Here is a 22,461-nt window from a genome sequence, read left to right on the forward strand (position 1 = left end):
CTGCTGATAATACGGTAAGTTTTAGAACAATTACCGTATGTTTTTGTAGCACTTATTTAATATAAAGATCAAACACCATATTAGCTGCATAAAAAAAGCATTAAAGCTAAAAATAAATTAATACAGCATACGGGGAAAGGAATCAAACCTTCAGTAACAATTACAGAGCTGATCAGAAGGTGAAAACCAGGCCAAATGAGAAATGGTTTTTACAAGCATTTTCATCTGTGCACTGTTTGGTGGATATGCATTAGAGCCCTACAGGTTGCGACTGACTTTCCATCTGGTTAATCCTGCAATTTATCCCCTTTTCTCATGATACAAATAAATGCCAACCTGACTATGGGTTATGCATTAGTACAGGTGGCTTATTCATTTACCATTTAATAAGTGAAGAATAGTTTCTGCCCCTGTAAGGTCTTGTGGGCATCCTCTTAAGATAGAAAAAATGTCTGGTATGCACAAGAGGGGGTATATACCATAGCAGATTCCAATGAAATGTTTTGTACTAATCAGACCTCGGAACTGACCTGTTAACATTCATTGTATTTTAATGAACCAGTAGCCCACTGCATTCCAAAGTCATTGCTTATTGTAGACCCAGCCACCAAACTGCAGATCACTGTCCAGACTTTTATTCCCATAAATAGCAAGGGTCAGTGACCAAAAGGCAAATGGATGTTGTAGACTGGGTTTATTTTCTTTAACTTATTAAACTGAAGCTATAAAACTGACGTAAGTTATTTTAACACCATCATTCCATTGACAAGGACAGTCATTTAAGTGAAAAGGCATCTTAGTCTTGGGGCCTGCAAGTAAAAAGTCTTGTAGCATGTTACAAGTCTTATTTTTTATTAAAACCTATGCTTTCATAGACTATTTCATCAGATACATGGTGGAACTACTAACAAGAAAGCATTTGAAATATGTTTCCATCATATTTACAACATTCCCGGATTAGCTCTTCTTGAGAACTCTGTGTGTTGAATCATATATTTTTTTGGTATAATATCCACATGGATTTTCAGCTCCAACCTATTTTCTGCATCTGTGCCTTCACAGGAATTGTTCTAGGCAAAAGCATGAGTTGCGGGAGGGAAATACTGCGTCAGAAGAGGAACCAAGTTCATATAGATCATAACATGTACTTACTAGGAATACGAAAAGGTAATTTGTCAGAAATTATTTGAACTAAATTAAAACTGACTTCTGGAGTAGTAAAGAAATCAAATTTGCACATGTGTGTAGGGGAAGGTTTTATTAGCCTCTTCTCTTTTAGTGCTTCAAGAAATGTTTAAATGAAGCACACAATGCAGGTGCAATACTACACCATTGTTAAACATACTATGGAAGGGAGACACAGGCGCGTAGCAAGGGAGGGGCGATGGGGGCTGAGCGCCCCGGGAAGCACCCTGGCGGGTGGCAGCGCCCCCAGCCCCTCCCCACCCTCCATCGACGACGGCCGCCGCGGCGCGACCGCCATTGTGGAGACACCCCAATGTTGCGCCGACAACCCGCTCCGTAGCGCGGTCTGCTTCTTCCTGCTCGGGCAAAAGCGAGGGGTGGGCCATTAAAAGCCTCCCTAAACAGGGCTGCCTTCAGATGTCTTCTAAAAATCTGGTAGCTGTTTTTCTCTTTGACATCTGATGGGAGGTGGCTTTCGAGGTGGCTTTTTGGCCTCTTTTTATTTTCCTCTTTATTGGCCCATATTTTGTTTTTATTTGTACTTCTGCAAAACTTGGGGTTCCCCTGAGCCTGCCTCTTGTGGGTGGGTGGTGCCATTTTGGCTACGTCAGCATCAGCACACCATGAACAAGGGAAATAGAGGGGATGATTTCTCTGTTTATTTGGAAAGTTGTCTTTTAGCATTAGACTTCATGGTATAATATAATTCAACCTGCCCTCATTTTATATTAACATAACGCAAGTATGTAAAATCCCACAAGTTTATATATGCAGTGAGAAAGCACTTGAGCTTCATACAGATATTATAATTGAGAAGCATCACTGTAATTTATCTATTTTTGTAACACAGAATAATATTACCAAGAACACAAAACAAAACCTTTTGTCATTCTCTTCTTATTCTTGGTATCTACTGACTGTAGCAAATGAGGAAACTTTAGAAGACTTACAGTCCCTTCCAGGTTTTTCAGCTGCTGGTCAATCTCCTTAAGCCGGTTATGCTGATCTCGTTCTTCTTTAGTGTCTCTTAAAACCTTTTCACCTGGAATTGTTTCCAGCTTTCTATTTGCATAAGCCAAAGATTCCTAACAGAAGCAAATAATAATGGAGTCATTGACATGTAAAGCTGAAAAAGAAAGGGAGACCATCTAGACCAATCTACTAGGGCCCCCTCCATGCTAAATGTCGCTTACAGATTAATCTGTATCAAACAGATTATAGGATATCATCAACAGTAGATTGCAGTAGTGACTGCTGAGCTGAATAATATGTTCAATAAAACATAGGCAGCTGGGCTCAAACAAATGAGTTGTGCTATGTATTTCTGTAAAAGGGAAAATTTACAAAGGTAAATTTCACCTATGGTGAAACTCCAAATATAGCTAGAAACAAGACCTTCAGAAAGATAGGGAATGTGAACCCTGTTTCCATCCTTAGATAATAATACCCCACATGATAGTGCTTCTCTAGTTGTGATCCTTAAATTTAACATATCTGAAGAAGGGGGTGGGAACTCTTGTGGACTCTTATCATACCCCAATAGATCACCAATAGACACTTCTATCTACACCTAGGCCATGGGTGTCAAACACAAGGCCCGGGGGCCAAATCCGGCCCGCCAGACCTCGTCATGTGGCCCGCCGAGCGCCCCAGCCAGCGGGACCCAGCAGCGGGACCTTGCTGCTGAAGCGCCGCGCCGACAAAGCGCCGACAAACAGCTGGGGTCGGGGGGGTCGGGTCCCTTCGTGCTCTTTTCTGGCCCTGAATCAAGGCGGCGACCCCCCCTTCCCTTTCTTTCTTCCTCTCTCTCGTTCTTATTCTTTCTTTCCCTCTCCTTCCCTCCTTCTTTATCTCTGTCTTCTCTCCCTCTTTCTTTTTCTTTCCTTCTTTATTCCTTCTTTCCTACTCTTCTTTCTCTCACCTCTTTCCTTCCTCTCTCCCTCCTGCTCCCTCTTTTCTTTCTTTCTTCCTTCCTTCCTTCCGTCCGTCCGTCCGTCCTTCCCATCTTTCTTCCTCTTCCTCTCCCTCATTCTTATTCTTTCTTTCCCTCTACTTCCTTCCTTCTTTCTCCCTTTCCCTCTTCTCTCCCTCTTTCTTTTTCTTTCCTTCTTTATTCCCTTCCTTATTTCCTACTCTTCTTTCTCTCCCCTCTTTCCTTCCTCCCTCCCTCCCACTCCCTCTTTTCTTCCTTCCTTCCTTCCTTCCTTCCTTCCTTCCTTCCTTCCTTCCTCTCTCCCTCCCACTCCCTCTTTTCTTCCTTCCTTCCTTCCTCCCCTCCCTCTCCCTCTCCTCAGAAACATAGGATGCTGCTTTATACTTCTGGCCCTTAAACCCTGGAACCAGGAGAGCAGCTCCAGTGAGTCAACCTCAGCCAGTCCCTTTGGTGAAGGGTGGTGGCTCACTGGCAGAACACCTGTCCTGCATGGAAGGACCCCAGCATCTCCAGGTACTAGTAGCTCTGCAAAGGTCCTGCATGAAACCCTAGCGAGCCTCCACCACCCAGTGCAGTTACCAAAAATCATTTTTCAATAAATTGTACAATAATTGTACATTTGAATATCTACTTGCCATTATTCTGACTATGTTTCTGCTTTCAGAGCTAGTTATTACTTACATTATTACAAAAAACAGTAATAATTGAATGCAGTGACAATAATTTATGATAATAAAGAGTGGACACATAGTCCTATAGATACAACCGGCCCTTTGAGGGTGACCAAACTGCTGGTGCGGCCCCCGATGAATTTGAGTTTGACACCCCTGACCTAGGCTCTTCATAGGCTTTGCATACTGAAAAGCAGAATTTGTCAGCCAGAATATAAATTCAGGAATTGTTCCTTTTCACTATTTTCCAGAGGAGAAACAGAAATGTTATGACATTTCTGAACTGAAAACACTTTAGGACGGGAATCTTTCTGTAACCAAGGCTCCCCATAGCATGTGTACCCATAATGATATACTGTACAAGCAGGCAGGATTAATCATGCTACAGTTGATACACTGTATGTTAAACAGCTAAAATCCCCACATGTAATATCTTCCATGTAGCAATTCTCTGACAATTAAAGCTGTCTGTAGGCATGTTAGATTATCTGAAAGAGTAACAAAAATTACTAATGAATATAACATATTAAGATAATATTTATTGTCAGTGCCCCCCTGTGGGAACAACAAAATTACTTGGCTGCTCCATCAGATAAGGCACTCCAACTGCTGGTCATTTACTACAGAATACTGTTTAATACACTGTACTAGTGGATTTAAACCAGTGTGCCATGGCACCCTGGGGTGCCTTGAATGATGCTCAGGGGTGCCACAGACAATACTGGCCTCTGTCCCTTTTTCCTTCCCTCCCTACTCTGATGCCCTATCACCAGGGCCGGCTCTAGGGGTAGGCTGGGTGATGCGGGGCGCCAGGGCGCCAGGCCGGCAGGGGGGCGCCGTGCTATGCACGGTGCCCGCCCACTAGGGCGGGGGCGCCGGAGCAATCTCCACATCACGGCGCCAGGGCACCCGACATGCTTGAGACGGCCCTGCCTATCACATCTCAGCCTCCCAAAGCTGTTTGTTGCAGCAACCCCAGCTACAAGTTACACAGGCGAATGGTGCCTCTGGGGCTGGCCACAGCGTGCTTCCCAGGCCCCTGTGGGGCAGTGTGAGGAGCCATTTCTCTTTGGGGCAGGAGGATAGGGCAGAAACCAGGGGCGGCAGCTGTGGCTGCTTGGAGGACTCCCAATGAGAGGGGAGAGGAGAGGAGGCCGATGGAACACTCCACAAGGGAGGGTGTTTGAAAAGGGGTATGGGGCTGCTGGCTCTGCAGGCAAGGGGTGAAATAACTGTGCTCCTGAGTCCCACAGGGGTGTAGCAGAAATAATGTAGTTGGTCAAGGGAGCCATGGACCCAAAAAGGTTGAAAACCTCTGCACTAAACAAAGGTTTACTTTTAACAATGGGCTTTCAACTACTATGAGCATTCCTGCATTTAATATCATCTGTACTGCATGCTGCATACAAACCACCAATTTAATTTAAATCTTTTCAATATATTATATGAGAAAATCAACTTATTTTTATCTGTTAGATTATCAGGAATGGAAACAGGAAGAAGAGACAAAGGATAGTATTATTCACCACTGGAATGAAAGTTTCTACAAAGTCAAGCTTCATTTTTTCCACCCTCCTCACTTGCTGCTATGACATCACTTACTTACTGAGCCTAAAGCAACTGAGTTAATATTTGGCAAATATGAATGATCAAAAAGTTATATTTGGCTACACATAAGAAACTAGATGTCTTTTTAAAAATTGCCAAAATAAAACCGTCCAGATTTTAATTAAAGCCACATACTTACGACATAAAGCAAACTTCTTCCCCAAAATATAGTGCATGTTAAGCCAAAATATCAACTGGAATTAAAAGTGGCTAGATTTAATGAACAACAAAATAGAAGCCGTTGGTAGACTTTTCTCTGTAGCACAAGTAAAGGCTCTGTCAACAGATATGCCAGTGAGGTCACTGCTTTTCACAAACCTCTAGGGAGCCACCATTCCTTTGTCAAAACAAATACCGTACTTGCTTATCTAACTAATCAGTCAGCCCTGCAAATGCCTCCTGCTAAAAATAAAAGTATATATAATGGCCTACATCCTAAGAACTGCAGATGATGTTCTCATCATGGAATGAAGCTCTCCTGCTACCACCACTACAGCACCTCTGTTCCGCCAAAAGCCAAGCCTAAAGACTGGAGGAGCCTCAGAAATGGAGTGGAATGTAGGATGTCATCTGTAGATGGAGAGAGTTGCCAAAAATAGCATGTCCCCTTCAGCAAGCAGAAGTGTCTTTCTGTTCAAACTAGACACCTTTTGATCCAAGTAAAATTCTGCCCTCAAAAGTACTTCTGCAAAACCTGATCCTATGCAAGCCTAGTAAGAATTAAGTCTTAACTGGATTCAGTTGAGCTTACTCCCATGGAAATGTGCATGGCTACTCTTGTTTGCCTATTCACTCTTAAGGAGCCCTGAGTGCTCACTGGAAGGACAGATCCTGAAGCTGAGGCTCCAATACTTTGGCCACCTCATGAGAAGAGAAGATTCCCTGGAAAAGACCCTGATGTTTGGAAAGATTGAGGCCACAAGGAGAAGGGGACGACAGAGGATGAGATGGTTGGACAGTGTTCTTGTAGCCACAAACATGAGTTTGACCAAGGTGCGGGAGGCAGTGGAAGACAGGAGTGAGTGGTGTGCTATGGTCCATGGGGTCACGAAGAATCAGACACGACTAAACAACAACAACTCGTTTGCAGACATCTGGGATTTCGTTTAAGGATACCATACTGTAATGGAAAATAAAACTGGACAGAGAACACAAGGAGGAAAAAAACAACCCTAATCTGTTACCCAATATTTTTGAGCTTGTTCTTCTGTTTGATAGATGTCACATTTTCTAAGCTTTGGTTGCACTATATTTTATCTGGGAAAATGTAACTACTGTTATAGTAATTATGGTGCAAATTGTGATTACACAAGTGCCATAGGCACCTATGGGATGTAATTAAAGACTCACAGCTTCCTCGCCATGCTCACACTATTGTAGAGTATTAAAACACTGTTTTAAATTCTATAATGGCTGTGTATACCTCTACTGTGCAAGCCCAAATTGGAAGGCTCAGCCAGTGTCTTTTTAAGTTCCAAGAGCAGCAAGGCTTATCATGCATTGAACAGCCATTTCAGAAACATTTGCTTAAATATTTTATTTATTTTCAGGTTGTGGAGATCCACTATTCATCCAGGCCAGGCATCCCCAAACTTCGGCCCTCCAGATGTTTTGGCCTACAGTTCCCATCATCCCTGACCACTGGTCCTGTTAGCTAGGGATCATGGGAGTTGTAGGCCAAAACATCTGGAGGGCCGCAGTTTGGGGATGCCTGATCCAGACCCTATAAAATAAATTGTGGACAGCATTGTGCCTATTCCCGCCACCACTCTCCCTCCAACCCATTACTCACAGACGTGATATCACTCTTCTGGCACAAGATACAAGCCTGTGAGAGTAGCACACTAATTGTTAAATGCAGTTGGGACACCCATTTTATCATGTGGAAAAGCTCAGACTTACAGATAGCTGTCTGGTTGCACAGAGCTGGCATTAGCTCTATGTAGTTCCTTTTAAATCCTTATTTTAATCTGCTTGTTAACATCTAACATCTACTACTGTAATGCAAACCATGTGGCAATGCCAGTAATGGCAGTTTTTCTGAGAGCCAAATGTCATGCCAAAAGGTTTAGCTCAACTGCCCTCAAGTCAAATGTAGCATGATGGCATCTGAAAGCAATGATTAGTCACACATTCAGGATGTTTTAATGTTGTTGTTAAAAAATACATTTAGATATAAACCATAACAGGGAAGCTTTTAATACTTAATGCTGTATTGTTTTAATATTCAGCAGGGAGCCGCCCAGAGTGGCTGGGGAGACTCAGCCAGATGGGTGGGGTATAAATAATAAATTATTACTGTTATTATTATTATTACCAATAAATAACGTTTCCTGGTGTACCCAGTCTCTGTTAACAAAGGGATGGGTTTCACAATAGCATTTATCAGTAATAGTACCAGATTCTTGAATCATATTTTAAGATAAACCCTAAACACTGACATACCCATTATAGTACCATAAAACATGCATTGTAATACATTATTGTATATCATCATATATATTAGTGGCAAATTCATTATCTGTGTGTCCTTATGTTGCCAACACCACCTAGATACAAGAGATAGTATCAGCAAGCTTGGAGGAATACCAATGTTTGCAGAAATACCAAAATAATAATAATAATAATAATTAGGGTGAGGAACATAAGACCAAAACAACCCAATGAAAACTGAGCATGTTAATTATTGGAAGAAGAAAATATAAATTGACTATTGGGTGGGGGTGGGGGTCAGGGGATAGAAAAATCAATAAAATACATGAGATAGGAAACCTCCCACCCTCAGACCAAAGGTTGGCCTGCCAGGAGGTAAAATTTGGCCTGCAAGGCATTAAAAAAAATTATATATATCTATATGGCCACCTGCCAGTCAACTGACAGCACTCTGATGGGAGGGTGACATCAGCTAATGGGGAGGGGGCATGGTTTAATTTTGCGTTGGTAGAGCATGCCAGTTCCCCCGCTGGAAGCTGGTACATGCAGCCAAAGCAGTAGGATTTAACCCCTGTTCATCAGCTGATGAGGGCTTTTAATCCCTCCTCATCAGCTAGTGAGTGGGGGTTAGATTCCACTGCTTTGCCTATGCATGCCTGTTCCCCTGCTGGGAACAGGTATGCTCAGCCAAAGCACAATGCAGGGCTATTTGAAAGTCTGGCTTCCACAGGCATCCACAGGAATAGAGAGGCTTAACCTAACCTTCAACTTCCTTCTGTTAAGGATGGAAACCATCTTCATGAAAGGATTCTGCATCACAGATTACTCGTCCTTCCACAGCAGTGCCAGTCATCCAGGACACTCTGCACTGCCAAGTGTTCAGTATGGGGTACTCCTTAGCATTGAAACAAAACTCCTAAGTCCGCGATTCTATTGTGCATAACCTTTCTCCTTAAAAAAGAAAGGAACTCAACTGAGCTAATACTTAAGAGCTCAAACCAAATTAAGAGAAATGCATAACTATAATAATTTAATTAAATCTGGCATACGGGGGGAAATGCTTGAGAGAGAAAGAAGGCTTTGATTACGCCAATTTCCTAAATGAAAAACAATACAATCATGGGAAAGAGTTGTAGATCCAACTTTCCTATAACAGCCAAGATGAAATACTCCTATACAAATTTATTAAAACCATTTGTTAAGGATTAAGGACACACAAATATAGAATTCCTATATTCTTCAAATATAGTAACAAGTGGTAGGAACCAAATCTCTAAGATGTTGATAATTACATTTTTGCACATAATGAAACATTAGCTTGGGAATTTGCTTTGAAATTATCATTAAACACAGTCCTTGGCAGACAAAAATCTGGAGCAAATAACATGAGAATAAATAACTGAAGTTCATTCCGGCTAAGTGGAAATAAAAACAGATGGTTAAGTCTGCAACTATTTCAGATTACTCACCAAATCTTTAGGGGTGCCAACCACAACAAACTAGTTTTGAAGGAAGTCAATTGAAACAATTGGCTCAATTACCGGTATGCACTTTATAGGTGTTGCAGCTCAGTCTGATACATGCTAGGTGTAAGCTACCATGCACTTGTATTGCTTGGTAAGTAACTAGGCACAGGTTTCATATGCAGCATAAATTATATAGAAAATTGCATTTTAGCTTTGGACCACAATTGAGCAGAACATGAGCTTAGTAAACATCAGAAGTATTACTACTGTACTTCCTTGTACCAACCAAAATCAAAGCAAAATAGGGCCACTGAAAAACAAGCATGCTTGAGAGATCCCTCAGTTTTGCAGAAGTACAACAAAAAGGTTGAGGGACTCACCAAAAGGGGTCACCCCCCCCAAAAGAAAACACTCATGAGGCTAAATCATGCTCAATGAGATGCCCAGAGGCAACACAGTGATGAGCGTTAGCTGGAAAAGAAAGCTAGAAAACAGGGTAGAGCATGAATTGGCCTGCTTTAGTTTCTAAAAGCATATAGGGTGATATCCAGCTACACAGTTATGATAGCACAGCGCTTCAGAATAGATTGGGGGTAGGGGCTACATTGCACAGCTAAAAGTCATGCTAGCATAACTGTTTAGTTGAATACCTCCCAGACGTAGGTGTGGCTGGCTGACTAGTACTCTGAATAGAATAGCTGCTACTGGGAATGGGGGTGGGGGTGGCAGAATATACTGCAACATTTTCTTTTGGGACCCAGTTGTTCCACACTACTACTACTAAAATCAATTAAAATTGACTGCTATTTTTAGTACCATGACTATATACAACGCTTTACAGAGTAACATGGAGACAGGAATCTGCCAAGAAGCTTAAAATGTTGACAGTAAGCAAGACAACAGAAGGAAGTGGAAACAGAGGTTAAGTGTAATAATTGATTATTGTGAGCAACTGCAGCACATACGCTTTATTTCCGTGAGGAATAGGCTTCACAGTTAAAGGTTGGTTTTGAAGAAGCATTTCGAGAGAGGGCGAGAAGTGGCATCATGTAGGTGTTCTCCAAGTTTCAAACTATTAAGGGCAGCAATAATTGAGCCAAGGTACTTTAACCATCATCAAACCTTTTATTGGCATCACATACAAACATCCATAACAAATCAATACAGAATTACCACCTCCCCAGTGGCACAAAACATTAGCCAAAAGAAAAGAGGGCGATCGGGCTGCAACATCTGTCACCCCATTGATCGCCAGGGTTGATTCAGCTGATCGGGCTGGATAGGCAGGTGTCCCCTTCCTGCCTCACCGCTCCATGTGCGTCCCTACCAAAGCTGTGCGCTTGGTGGAAGAGGACGACCAGCCCAGATAGAAGGAGCGTACTGTTCTTTGGTCAAGTGTATACGATAGCTGCGCTCCCCTGCTAGAACCTTCCAACAAGCTCAAGGTAGCTTAGGGGAACAGGAGACTTCTGGGAAATAAGGTCAGAAAGACAGAGTAGGACAAGGCTATGGAGAACTTTGAAAGTAAATGCAACTAGTTTGTGTTAGATGCAAAGGAAGGCATTGCAAGGAAGGATCTGAGAAGGTGCATCACATAAACCAGTTAACAAGAGAGGTAAATATGACTCCAGAGTGCTGCACAGAAATGAGAAAATTCACTGCAAACAAAAACAATAATAAAGAAGATATGAAAAATAATATGAGAGAGCTAAGGAGGAAGTGTGAAAACAACCCTGTTTTGCTCAAGGATGATCCTCCTCCTCCTTTTTTACCTGCCTGTAGTAGGGTGCTTTAGATCAGCTTTAACATTACGAAGAAGCAGGTAAAGGAGTACAAGTCACTTGCACCAATTCTTTCTCAATTTATTTTAAATATTTCTTAGCCACTTTCCTGTTAAAACAATATCCAAAATGAGTGCATTCCGATTCTTTGGAATGTATGCACTGGCCCTTAGTCATAAGATAGTATTACTCTCAGCTTCTTGATAAATGCTTGCCAGGAAACAAAACACTGGGAGTATCGCACCATTTCACAAGTTGTCCAGTAACAGTAGTTAAGTGGAGGCAGTGCTAGAAATTTCAAGATTGAGCTGCCGATTTTTTCACTCCCATCTTCTTCCTATTCCTCTCTCCATGGTTGAGGAGTCCCATACTTAAGATTCTCCGATTATCCTTGCCAATGCCATCCTGAGATATCAAGGTATTGTGCAAGGTGTTTGTTAAAGATTGTTTCCATGATACTTTTAGGCCAATATTCCCAATGCAGCAAAGAAAGGTTTAAAATATGAAAACCAATAAAAGAACACTCTACAACAGTAAAGTATTCTTATTACAGTTAATTAAGATGGATGAATAGGACCCGGGTGGCGCTGTGGTCTAAACCACTGAGCCTAGGGCTTGCCGATCGGAAGGTCGGCGGTTTGATTCCCACAACGGGGTGAGCTCCCGTTGCTCGGTCCGAGCTCCTGCCAACCTAGCAGTTTGAAAGCACGTCAAAGTGCAAGTAGATAAATAGGTACCACTCCAAGCGGGAAGGTGAACAGCGTTTCCGTGCACTGCTCTGGTTTCACCAGAAGCAGCCTAGTCATGCTGGCCACATGATGTGGAAAAACTGTCTGCAGACAAACGTCGGCTCTCTTGGCCAGCACCGCAACCCCAGAGTTGTTCGCGACTGGACTTAACTGTCAGGGGTCCTTTACCTTTTTAAGATGGATGAAGGTTTCTACACAAAGTTGGCACAGTTATATAAAAGCTAGTTATCAGAATAAAGATACTATTTCTGACAGTTTTAAAAAAAAACAGATTGTCAGGTGCAAAAGAAAAGAGGGATTCTGCACCTTTCATATTTGTTTAGAAAGACTGGATTTCTAAAAGTTGTCCCATCCTTTTATAAAAAAAAAGCTGCACATGCTCCAATTCCTTTTTCTACACAACTCTTGAAAGACAAGGACCCTCTCCTCCTTTGCATTTGGTGGCATATTCCCCAAGCATATGTCCCAGAGTGCCAGCTACATAAACTCTGTTGCAGTAAAAACAAGAGCCTTGTGGCACTTTAAAGGCTAACGAATTCATTATGGCATGAGCTTAAGCTTCTGCATTCACTTCAACACATGCATGAAATGTTATCTTCAGTTGACAGGGATAACCACAAATACAAAAATAAGGAGAGAGAGGAAATAAGATGGTGAGACCATCATGACAAAGCAAAGTGAAACTGCATCCAGCCAGTGTGGCTTTTCCTCTGATAATGGCCTTGTCTGTACTCCTACAGCAAATGTATTTTCCATCACTTGTTCTGAGCAGCAAAAGCATTCAACACACACAATCTATGGACAGTAATTTATGCTAAAAAGATTGGCTGTTTAAAGATTGCTGGCAAACGTTTACTTCTTCTGCAACCTACCTGTTTCACCAGAAAACATAGTTTGCACTGATGTATCTAAGGACAACATTGTATTTCACTGTGCAAAAATACAGTTTGATTGCACATAATGATATGAACACACTCATAAGCTATGATGGACTACAGCTCTGACAATCCTAAACACATTATTGCCATAGCTGTCAAGTTCTCCCTTTTTAAAGGGAAATTCCCTTATGCTGAATAGGCTTCCTCGCGAGAAAAGGGAAAAGTTGACAGCTATGATTATTGCAAATACCTTCTATTCTGACATTTGAAGCCTACTCTGAACTGCGTTCCTTTAATTAGCCTTCTAAACTAATGTCTCCTGTTTCTCAAAAAAAATAAGGCATTTTCCCATAAAACTGATCTGGCTCAATGCCCAGGAAGGATAATAATCAGTCCTGGGCCAGTGACAGCTTTGAGGTCCACAGGCTCCCTGGGAGCACAGCAGAATTAGGCTCTTGCTTTCAGGCCTATTCCAAGACATTAGAATAATATGAGGAAACTTCCTTTGATTATTGTTCTGCTGTTTTTCTGCCAAATGATGATAGTGTGTGAAAGTCAAGCACCCTAGAAGTTTGCATTAACCTTTTGTTCATTTTACACTCCCTCAGAAGTCTTACTGACCTTGATGGTTTCACAAAACAGTTTTCTGTTATATTACAAAGAGAGCATAATTTTACATAAACATTGCATAGATGCTCCAGAGCTCAATAGCTTGCAGAGAGAGATATAGGCATGGGAGCTAAGTGCAGAGCACTGGTTTCCAAATATGACCCGGAGCACTGCTATAGGGTTGGTTCACACAAAACGCTAAACCATTGTTTAATACTACATGCACAGCTTCAGGTGAACTAAAACTGCCTTGCTGGAAGCCTGCAGCTATGAGGTTACAGTGGACTTTAACTTAAGAATTTAAGAGCCTGCTGGACCAAACCAATGGTCCCTCTTGTCCAGAAACCCTGTTCTCATTGTGGTCAACCAGATGACTGTGGGAAACCCACAAGCAGGACTTGAGCACAATCATGCTTCTATAATCTTAAAAGAAAGCAAGTATATGCCTTGTCACTTGTTTTTATCTTCAGGGGGGTGGGGTTAGCTTTTAGACAGGATTCCAGAAAGGCTATCTTTTATTTCATGTTCAAATAATTCCAATTTCCTAATTATTATTATTTGTTTGTTTACTGGCCAAAACTGCTGTAGAGTTTAACTTTTAATGTCTACCTTCACTTTGTGCTAGTATGTTGTGCTCATACTAGGTTTGGTACAAGGAACTGAGAATAAATGTCACCAACCATAACAATTTCTATGATCAGAACACAAACCTTAGCAACTGTGAGATAAGCATTTCAACCTCTTGAATTCTTCTGCTGCTCAGATTTTACTCTCCTCCCTTTCACTCAGTGGTCTGCCTTTACCACTCTGCTGACCTTACTGTAGCAGCAGCAGCAGCAGCTGAATAGAGGTATCTCCCCTCAGTTACAGCAATGACCAAGGTGCCAGAAAAACTGAGAAATGTAAAACAACATTTCTCAGTGCTCCTGCCATAGCAGCTCAGGCACTGGGGAAGGAGCAGAAAGATCTGTCCTTCACTTCAGCCCAAAAAGCAAGGTGAATATGCAGATGGGTGGTAGAAAGGGGAGTTTCAGAACAGTGGGTGGGATGGAATTGGTTTGGGAGTATCACAAACTTTTGGAAAACAGCTGGGTCTGACTGCATGTCCCAATTGGGAATGTAATGGCTTCAATATATCTTAGATTGGTTCAAGAGGGATAAGCTGATAGGGATTCAAGGAAAACGGGAAGCAATTCACTAGAATTAAAGCATCTCCAAATTCCCATGTTAAGCGGTAGCTACTGAGCATTTAAAGGTATATTCCAAGTCGCACTGTACCTGATAAATCTGTTTAGAGACTATTGAACAGGAGTTCTGATCTGCAGATAAATTTCCATCAGAGATTACTAGTTTGAGTTTGGCATTGATTTCAGTAAGGTGATGGTATTCCAATGGCTCAGGTGTGTAACCTTCACCTGGTGCTAGCATTGTAGTTGCTTCTTCCTAGAAAAAGGAATAATGAATTAGGCACACTATCTGGGCATATAAACTAGGACCAAAAAAAAACTCTGCCATGTTATTTTTAAGAGAAAAAGATTCTCCTCAGCACAAATAAATGCAGATCTGATACAAAACCATATGTGTTAAAATTTTAGTTCATCAAGCAACATCTCATAACTTTTCATAAAAATACTGATTATACGTAACTTGCATAAAGGATAGGGGCAATGCTTTTTTCTATTAAAAAAAAGGTACTGGTACTGCTCAGCAGCAAGGGGGGTGGAGGGGGGGCACTCTGCACCCATTCAGAGGCACGCTGCATCGCCGCTTGGGTGCCGACAAACAGGCCAACCATAAGAGGTCCACAAGTTTTGAGAACGGTTTTGCAAGGTCACCAGAAGAATGCTGATTACTGGCAGGCTAGAGGCTCTTATTCCTAAGAGTGCTTGGGAAACTACTAATTATTTTAAAATTTGTTATAAAGCAAAGAGGAGACAAATCCCAATATATTAGATACTTATGTACAATTAAGATACAGAAAATTTCTTTCTTCTTGTAGCCACTTTTATAGCAAAAAACAAAACAAAACTGAACAAACAAATCACTTTTTAACTCTCACTACCCAGAACAGTGGTGCCTCGCTAGACGAATTTAATTCGTTCCACGGGTCTTTTCTTATAACGAAAAATTCGTCTAGTGAATCCCATAGGAATGCATTGAAATTTTTTTGAATTTTTTTTTGCCCATGCATTAATTGAATTTCAATGCATTCCTATGGGAAACCGCAATTCGCTAGACGAATTTTTCGTAAAACGAATGCGTCTAGCGAGGCAACCTCCGCTCGAAAAATCCTTCCGTTAAGCGGAAATTTCGTTAAGCAGGGCATTCGTTAAGCGAGGCAACACTGTACTCAGAAAATGTCAGTGTACACTCGGGCAAAGAAGTAGTGCTTGCATGTTACATATAAGCATCCACACAGATACAAGGTTCCACTCAATGTAAAATTTTATGCCACCACCAAAGAAGAATCCAGCACTGCACTAATCCTCTAAAATGGAGAGTACACACTACTGTTTTGGATCAATCTGGATGCATATCTGTGTACCTTAGTGACTTGAAGTTCACTGCTCTCATCTTCAGTATCTTTCAGCAATTCTGACAGCCTCTTCTTATCTTCCTCTGGCATAACTACTTGGTTAACTGAATCCTTGGCCAGCTGAATAAAGAAAGTAATTTGCAAGCTGGAAGCCATGGAAGACTGATGATGGAATGATGAGCTTTTAACCTCCATTATGGCATTATCGTCTTTTATTATATTTACATCTTTTATATTTCCATTTTTATTATTACATTTATGAATGAAAATAAAATAAAATAAAAATAATTTAGAAAAATAAAATAAAGTCCAGCTGCTGCTAGCAAGCCACCCACTGCAATATATGATAACAAATGTGGTGGCTTATGAAGAATATTTTGAAACCTTCTTCACATTTTTGATACAGAAGGATATGTATCAACAAATCCACTTGAAAGGACAAATGGGTTGCAGATAATTTTATCAGAAGGTGAAAAACTTTGCACAAATAATGGCTGACCTCAGTGCTCAAACAACCTATGCCATTCACAGCACAAGCAATAGCCGAGGGCCAGAGTACACATGACTGTAGCAAGCCAGTGACAGATCAAAGGGTTATGTGGGTGGAAGCTATTCAACCCAATCCTTATCTGCGGATCTCTTCCCCACAAACACATGCACAGAGCTGCTTTTGATCCAGGATCATTCCCAGTTCTGCAGTGCAGTTGTGGAAAAAATGGTCTTCATGGGTACAATAGGACAGGAAAGGGAGAGGTTGGGTAAGGGCTTCAAGGATAGGTCTACTACCTATCCTTTGGTGGTGTTTCCTGCTTGGCAGGGGGTTGGACTGGATGGCCCTTGTGGTCTCTTCCAACTCTATGATTCTATAATTCTATGATACTACCATCTCATGTAATTAAGCTCTTAATGACACCGCAGATCCACAATGACATGGAATGAAGAAGGTGTAGAGAGAGAGAGTTTTTTCTCCTTCTCCCATCCAATGAAATGGAAAGGCGGGAGAAACAGAGACAAGAAGTACATTTTAACACAGCACATAGTTAAACTACAAAATTCACGTGGAACCTCCAACTTATGATTATTGAAAAGGTGATTAGACAAATCAGTGAAAGATAAGGCTATCAATTGCTTCTTGTAACAGTAGCCATATGATACTACCAGAATCAAAGGCAATATACAGTGGACGCTCGGGTTGCAAACGTGATCCGTGCGGGAGACAGGTCCGCAACCCGTAGCGTTCACAATCCACAGCGCAACGCCACGTCTGCACACGTGCAGGTCGCGATTCAGCACTTCTGCACATGTGCAAAGCACGATTTAGTGCTTCTGCACATGCGTGAGCGCCGAAACCCAGAAGTAACCCGTTCCGGTACTTCTGGGTTCAGTGCGGTGTGCAACCCGAAATCGCGCAACCTGAAGCGTCTGTAACCCGAGGTATGACTGTATCTGATCATCAGTTGCTGAGGAACAACAGCAAGAGTGCTACTGCCCTGCTTCTAGGCTTCCTCAAATGATCTGGCTGGCCCCTGTGGGAAAGAGGAAGCTGGACTAGGCAGGCTTTTGGTTTGATCCAGCAAGGCTCTTTTTACAACATAACTAAACCATAGGCTCTGCACTGCCCACAATGTAATTTATGTGAATCTGATGTTCAAGGATCTGAACAAATTCCATACAAGTCTTGTAGTGGGGCTATCTTCCACCATACCACTCACAACTTTTAGGTATAAGAATCATCATAAGTCTTCTTTCCATTTCCTGACAGCAGAAAAAAACAAACCACAGGCATAGCATTAGAAGAGCCTGATATTATAAAATAAACAACATGGGCTCCATAAATGCCAGTTCAGTAGATTATTTTATGTTTTCCCAGCAATACATGATTAGCTGAAGTGATCAGCAATCTAGTTATCATCCTTTTCCTATAAATTTCAGGCAGGCTATATATAGGATAACCTTTGTAGCAAAGTTAATCATCCATTATTAATTTCTAAATGAGTAGCATGATGAGACTTGACAAAGAGTTCTAATCCTGTGATTTGCCATGCAGATTGTTAACACATACCTCTATGTTCTTTTTAACAAAATCAGTTTTTTTACTGCTTGTTTCACTTTTCTTAGTCATCTTTTCCATTTTCTTTATTGAGCTTCTTGTTCTATCGTCACCTAAACAACATGCAATTCAGAAGAAAAAAAATCTAAAAGTAGAACTGGGCAAATTAATAAATAAAAAACAATCGATTCATCCAGTTTACCATTTCACTATTTACAATACACAAAAATAATTCAGTATTATCCATTTCGGGCTATATTAATTTCAGTAAACTTTCAAAAATATGACTAACAAAATTAGATGGATTTCACTACAAGTCATTTGTTACAGTCATGCACAAAAATTTTCAAGCAACTAACTATAGCCTAATCCAGTAGCTCCCAACCTTTTTGGGGCCACCACCCCCTTATCCCCAGCAGTAGCATAGGAAGATAGGGGCAGTGGGGGTGTGCCACCCCGGGCAGCATGATCCCAGGGACACCATCGCACCTTGCCCCCAAAACACACACCCTGCCCCTGCGCACGGCACACCCCGCACCCAAAACGCATGCCACACCACGCCCCCAGAACGCGCACCACGTCCCTGGGGGCAGCACACCTAGTCTCCGCCCCCGGTGATCCCCACTGATCCCCAGTGCCCCCTCCTATCCTACCCTATAAAAAGCATTTCTTAGAATAGTGGTTTGCACGACTCACTAAGGAAGATAACACAATAAAATTCAAAACAGTAACAATTTAATTGCACATTTATGCAAAACCCAATTAAAACTATTTAGTTTAAAATTAATTCAACAAAACTAATGAACTTGATCCAGTGATATTTATCTGATAGTCATTTACACCTCTAGCGTCCCCTGCCACCTTCTTGCCTCTTAGTGCCCCCATTGGTAATTCCACTTTGGGAACCACTGGTCTCATTCTATCTATGTCTGAAGTTACTCCCATTATTTGAATAGGCCTACCCTTAGCATAAATCTGCTCAGGACAATGACTGCCATTATACTTCAAGTATACTTCCTGCAAACAAGAACGTGGTCTGCAACCACTAAGAGAAAACTACTTATGATTATGTAGTAATTCAAACCTGTAAAACTGTAGTATGCTACATATTTCTGAATGTGCTATAAACGTATATTTACTTCTTTAAACATTGCCTTTCTGCCAAAGCACTCAACTTGTTAGTACTCTAATAGCACTGCCTTTCTCATCATTCAGAAGGAAATGTAGTTAAAGGCACTACAAACATGATGTACAGTGGTACCTCAGTTTAAGTATACAATTGGTTCCGGGGAGCTATTCGCTCCCCGAAAAGTACTTAAACGGAGCTGCAATAGCGCGTGTGTGCGAAGCGCCGATAGAGCACTTCTGAACATGCACAAAGCACGTAGATCGCTTCTGCACATGCCGCGGAACCCAGAAGTAAACACTTCCGGGTCCACGGAGTACTCAAACCGAAAGTACTCAAACTGCAGCGGACTTTAACTGAGGTATGACTGTAGTAATTGCCTCAAAACGTTTGGATACAATTCCAGAACTGCACCACATATCCAGGTAGGCTGCTTTGACACACAGTCCTGCAGCCCAGAATTCTAACTATAGTGTTATATCTTCATTTGTTTATAATGGTTTGTTTGTCAACCACAAGTCCCCAAGTTCATCATAACAGGAAACTGTCTTCTGTTCAAAAGCAAAAGTGACATGTTTAACCTCCTCACACCTACAAAAGAGTAGAGAAGATATGAGAGCACTTGAGTCTAAGATGCATGCAGAATCATTCTTGTAACAGGACAATATGGTTACCCATTATATCTAAACCAGAATCCCTAGGCAAAAGGAAGAATTGTCACTGGATCTATGGAACAAAGGTAAACTGATATAACTTGTACCTTGCTTGGTTTGTCTACTATTATTCCCATAATTTTCTGGATGAATCTGCGTGTCAAATACACTAACAAACATTTCATCTTCTTCAGCAGCTGGAGAATCTGTTAAGAAAATGTGGCATTAAATAACGCATAACTATTTACATTTCAAAACAAAAAGATTAAGAGTCACATATTCACCAGTACGTGTGACAATTATATCAACTTAAGAATGGAAGCCTGTAAAGTTTCGTATTGATGATTGGCATTGTAGTTAGCTTCAACGACCAGACCACTGATAGAGTGGTGTGGGATCAAGGAGACACCGACATTGAGACTGAGCATCATTTCTTTCTCTCAACAGAATATACAATTATTTAGTTTTCACAGAAGGGAATGCCATTGTGCCACCTCTCCCACACCCTAAAATTATCATTTCAGAACAACCTGGAAATATAATTAAATGACTTCTTCTATATACTCCTCATTCTCAAAGGCTGGCCATGTGCTTTGAGCTATGCATTACTTTCTGGAAATATGAAGATTTCTACTCCTTCAGAAATGATCTGATATAGTTATCTAGTACATATGGAAATGCCCTAACATCCCATCTGCTCACTGAAGGAAGGGAGCCATATAGATTAAAGATATTTACAGTAATGGCATAGTCAAGCAATGGCTATATTATCCAGAAGCACATAATTGCTGTATTTCCACTTCCAACAGTCCAGACACATAGGGTCATACTAGTGCTATATGCCTGCTTTAGTTAGGGAATGTTGCAGTGTTAATTCAGGAGTGTGAGAAGGTAGCTTTTGGGTGATTCCTGTGACATGTAAAATTACATTTTCACAAAACTGAGTAGCGATGCATAAGAGACAAGACAATTTTTAGTCTAATTCTTTTAAAAGGAGACAGAGAAATCCAGTGAAAAAAATATAAATAGATTGTAAGTACAAAGAGATACAAAGACCAATTCCTTTACCCAATTGGCATAGGATAAAGAGTCAAATCACACAACACAACTGATGTGTCAAGAATGGGCCCATAGGCGTAGCTGGAGGGGGGGCAGGGAAAGGCAGCTGCCCCTCCCAATCAATAAAAATACAGTTGAACCTCTACTCACATACAGAATCCGTTCCGGAGGTCTGTTCATGAGTCGATCCGGGTCGCTGGGTGAAGTGCCATTCTGTGCATGTGCATTCGGCGGCAGCGCCGTTCTGCGCATGTGCAGACAGTGGCGGCCACTTCTGCACATGTGCAAATCGTGGCAAACGGTTGCGAGTCAGATTGTTTGCGAGTAGGGGTGGTGGTAAGTCGAAGTTGTACTGTACTTTGCTAACTGAGGTTCTGCCCCACCTAACAATAATAATAATAATAATAATTTATTATTTATACCCCGCCCATCTGGCCGGGTTCCCCCAGCCACTCTGGGCGGCTTCCAAAAAAAAAAAATTCTAAAATACAGAAATCCATCAAACATTAAAAGCTTCCCTAAACAGGGCTGCCTTGAGATGCCTTCTAAAGGTCTGGTAATTGTTCTCTTTGACCTCTAGTGGGAGGGCATTCCACAGGGTGGGTGCCACTACCGAGAAGGCCCTCTGCCTGGTTCCCTGTAACTTGGCTTCTCGTAATGAGGGAACCGCCAGAAGGCCCTCGGAGCTGGACCTCAGTGTCCGGGCAGAACGATGGGGGTGGAGACGCTCCTTCAGGTATACCGGACCGAGGCCGTTTAGGGCTTTAAAGGTCAACACCAACACTTTGAATTGTGCTCGGAAACGTACTGGGAGCCAATGTAGGTCTTTTAGGACCGGTGTTATGTGATCTCGGCGGCCGCTCCCAGTCACCAGTCTAGCTGCCGCATTCTGGATTAGTTGTAGTTTCCGGGTCACCTTCAAAGGTAGCCCCACGTAGAGCGCATTGCAGTAGTCCAAGCGAGAGATACAAAAGACCTAACCCCCCCAAAAAACAACAAAGGCCTGTCCCCCCTAACAAAAATCCTGGCTACACCCATGAATAGACCCATGAACAAACTTGCATTTGGTTAAATGGGTATCCACACCTACATTTACAGTAGGCTGAGCAGTAGCACAATACAGTGGTACCTTGGTTTACGAACTTAATCTGTTCCAGAAGTCTGTTCTTAAACCAAAGTGTTCTTAAACCAAGGTGTGCTTTCCCATACAAATGGAACACACTCAACAGGAAGCGAAACATGTTCTTATTCCAAGGCAAAGTTCACAAACCAAAACACCTACTTCTGGGTTTGCAGCATTCTTAATCCAAGTTGTTCATAAATTAAGCTGTTCTTTAACCAAGGTACCACTGTATATGTGTATTAAGAGGACTAGCTGAATAAATGGAGCAGCAGCAACACAACCATTTCACTATGTCATGCACTTTGCACAGAGCCAGTTTGATTATTTACCCACAAATGCTGTCAGAACAGTTCGGTGAAGAAATTTATCTTTTCATTGTCTGAAACTAGCTAGTGCTCATAAAGCTCTCAAACGTCAGCCAAGAATCAGCCAGAAACTATAAAGTAAACGTGTTGAAATAACAGCCCTTCTCTGGCAACTCTACAGAACATGCAGAGCAAGAACCACAAGACAGACAATGACATGAATAATACAAGCCAGCTTGAGTAGATAGATAGAGTGCCTTTTAGTCAAGTAGACTATACAATACAGTCTCTTATTT

General features: G+C 41.7%; 1 protein-coding gene across 4 annotated transcripts in view; it reads right to left on the minus strand.

The window, feature by feature from the left end:
- The window catches only part of FSIP1 (fibrous sheath interacting protein 1), a 74,244-nt gene that overhangs the window by 41,983 nt on the left and 9,800 nt on the right, over positions 1-22,461 (minus strand). For 2 of the 4 annotated variants that reach the window (XM_060273310.1, XM_035110887.2), the window contains exons 7-11: positions 19,786-19,884; positions 17,912-18,012; positions 15,859-15,969; positions 14,592-14,756; positions 2,136-2,270 (exon numbers count right to left, since the gene is read on the minus strand). In XM_060273310.1, coding sequence (XP_060129293.1) covers positions 2,136-2,270; positions 14,592-14,756; positions 15,859-15,969; positions 17,912-18,012; positions 19,786-19,884 — 611 coding nt within the window. The remainder of the gene's footprint in view (positions 1-2,135; positions 2,271-14,591; positions 14,757-15,858; positions 15,970-17,911; positions 18,013-19,785; positions 19,885-22,461) is intronic. The other 2 variants (XM_060273317.1, XM_060273323.1) reach the window with 2 other exon arrangements.

This window comes from Zootoca vivipara, chromosome 1, assembly GCF_963506605.1.
Source record: "Zootoca vivipara chromosome 1, rZooViv1.1, whole genome shotgun sequence".
In the NCBI taxonomy this organism is placed as follows: domain Eukaryota; kingdom Metazoa; phylum Chordata; class Lepidosauria; order Squamata; family Lacertidae; genus Zootoca; species Zootoca vivipara.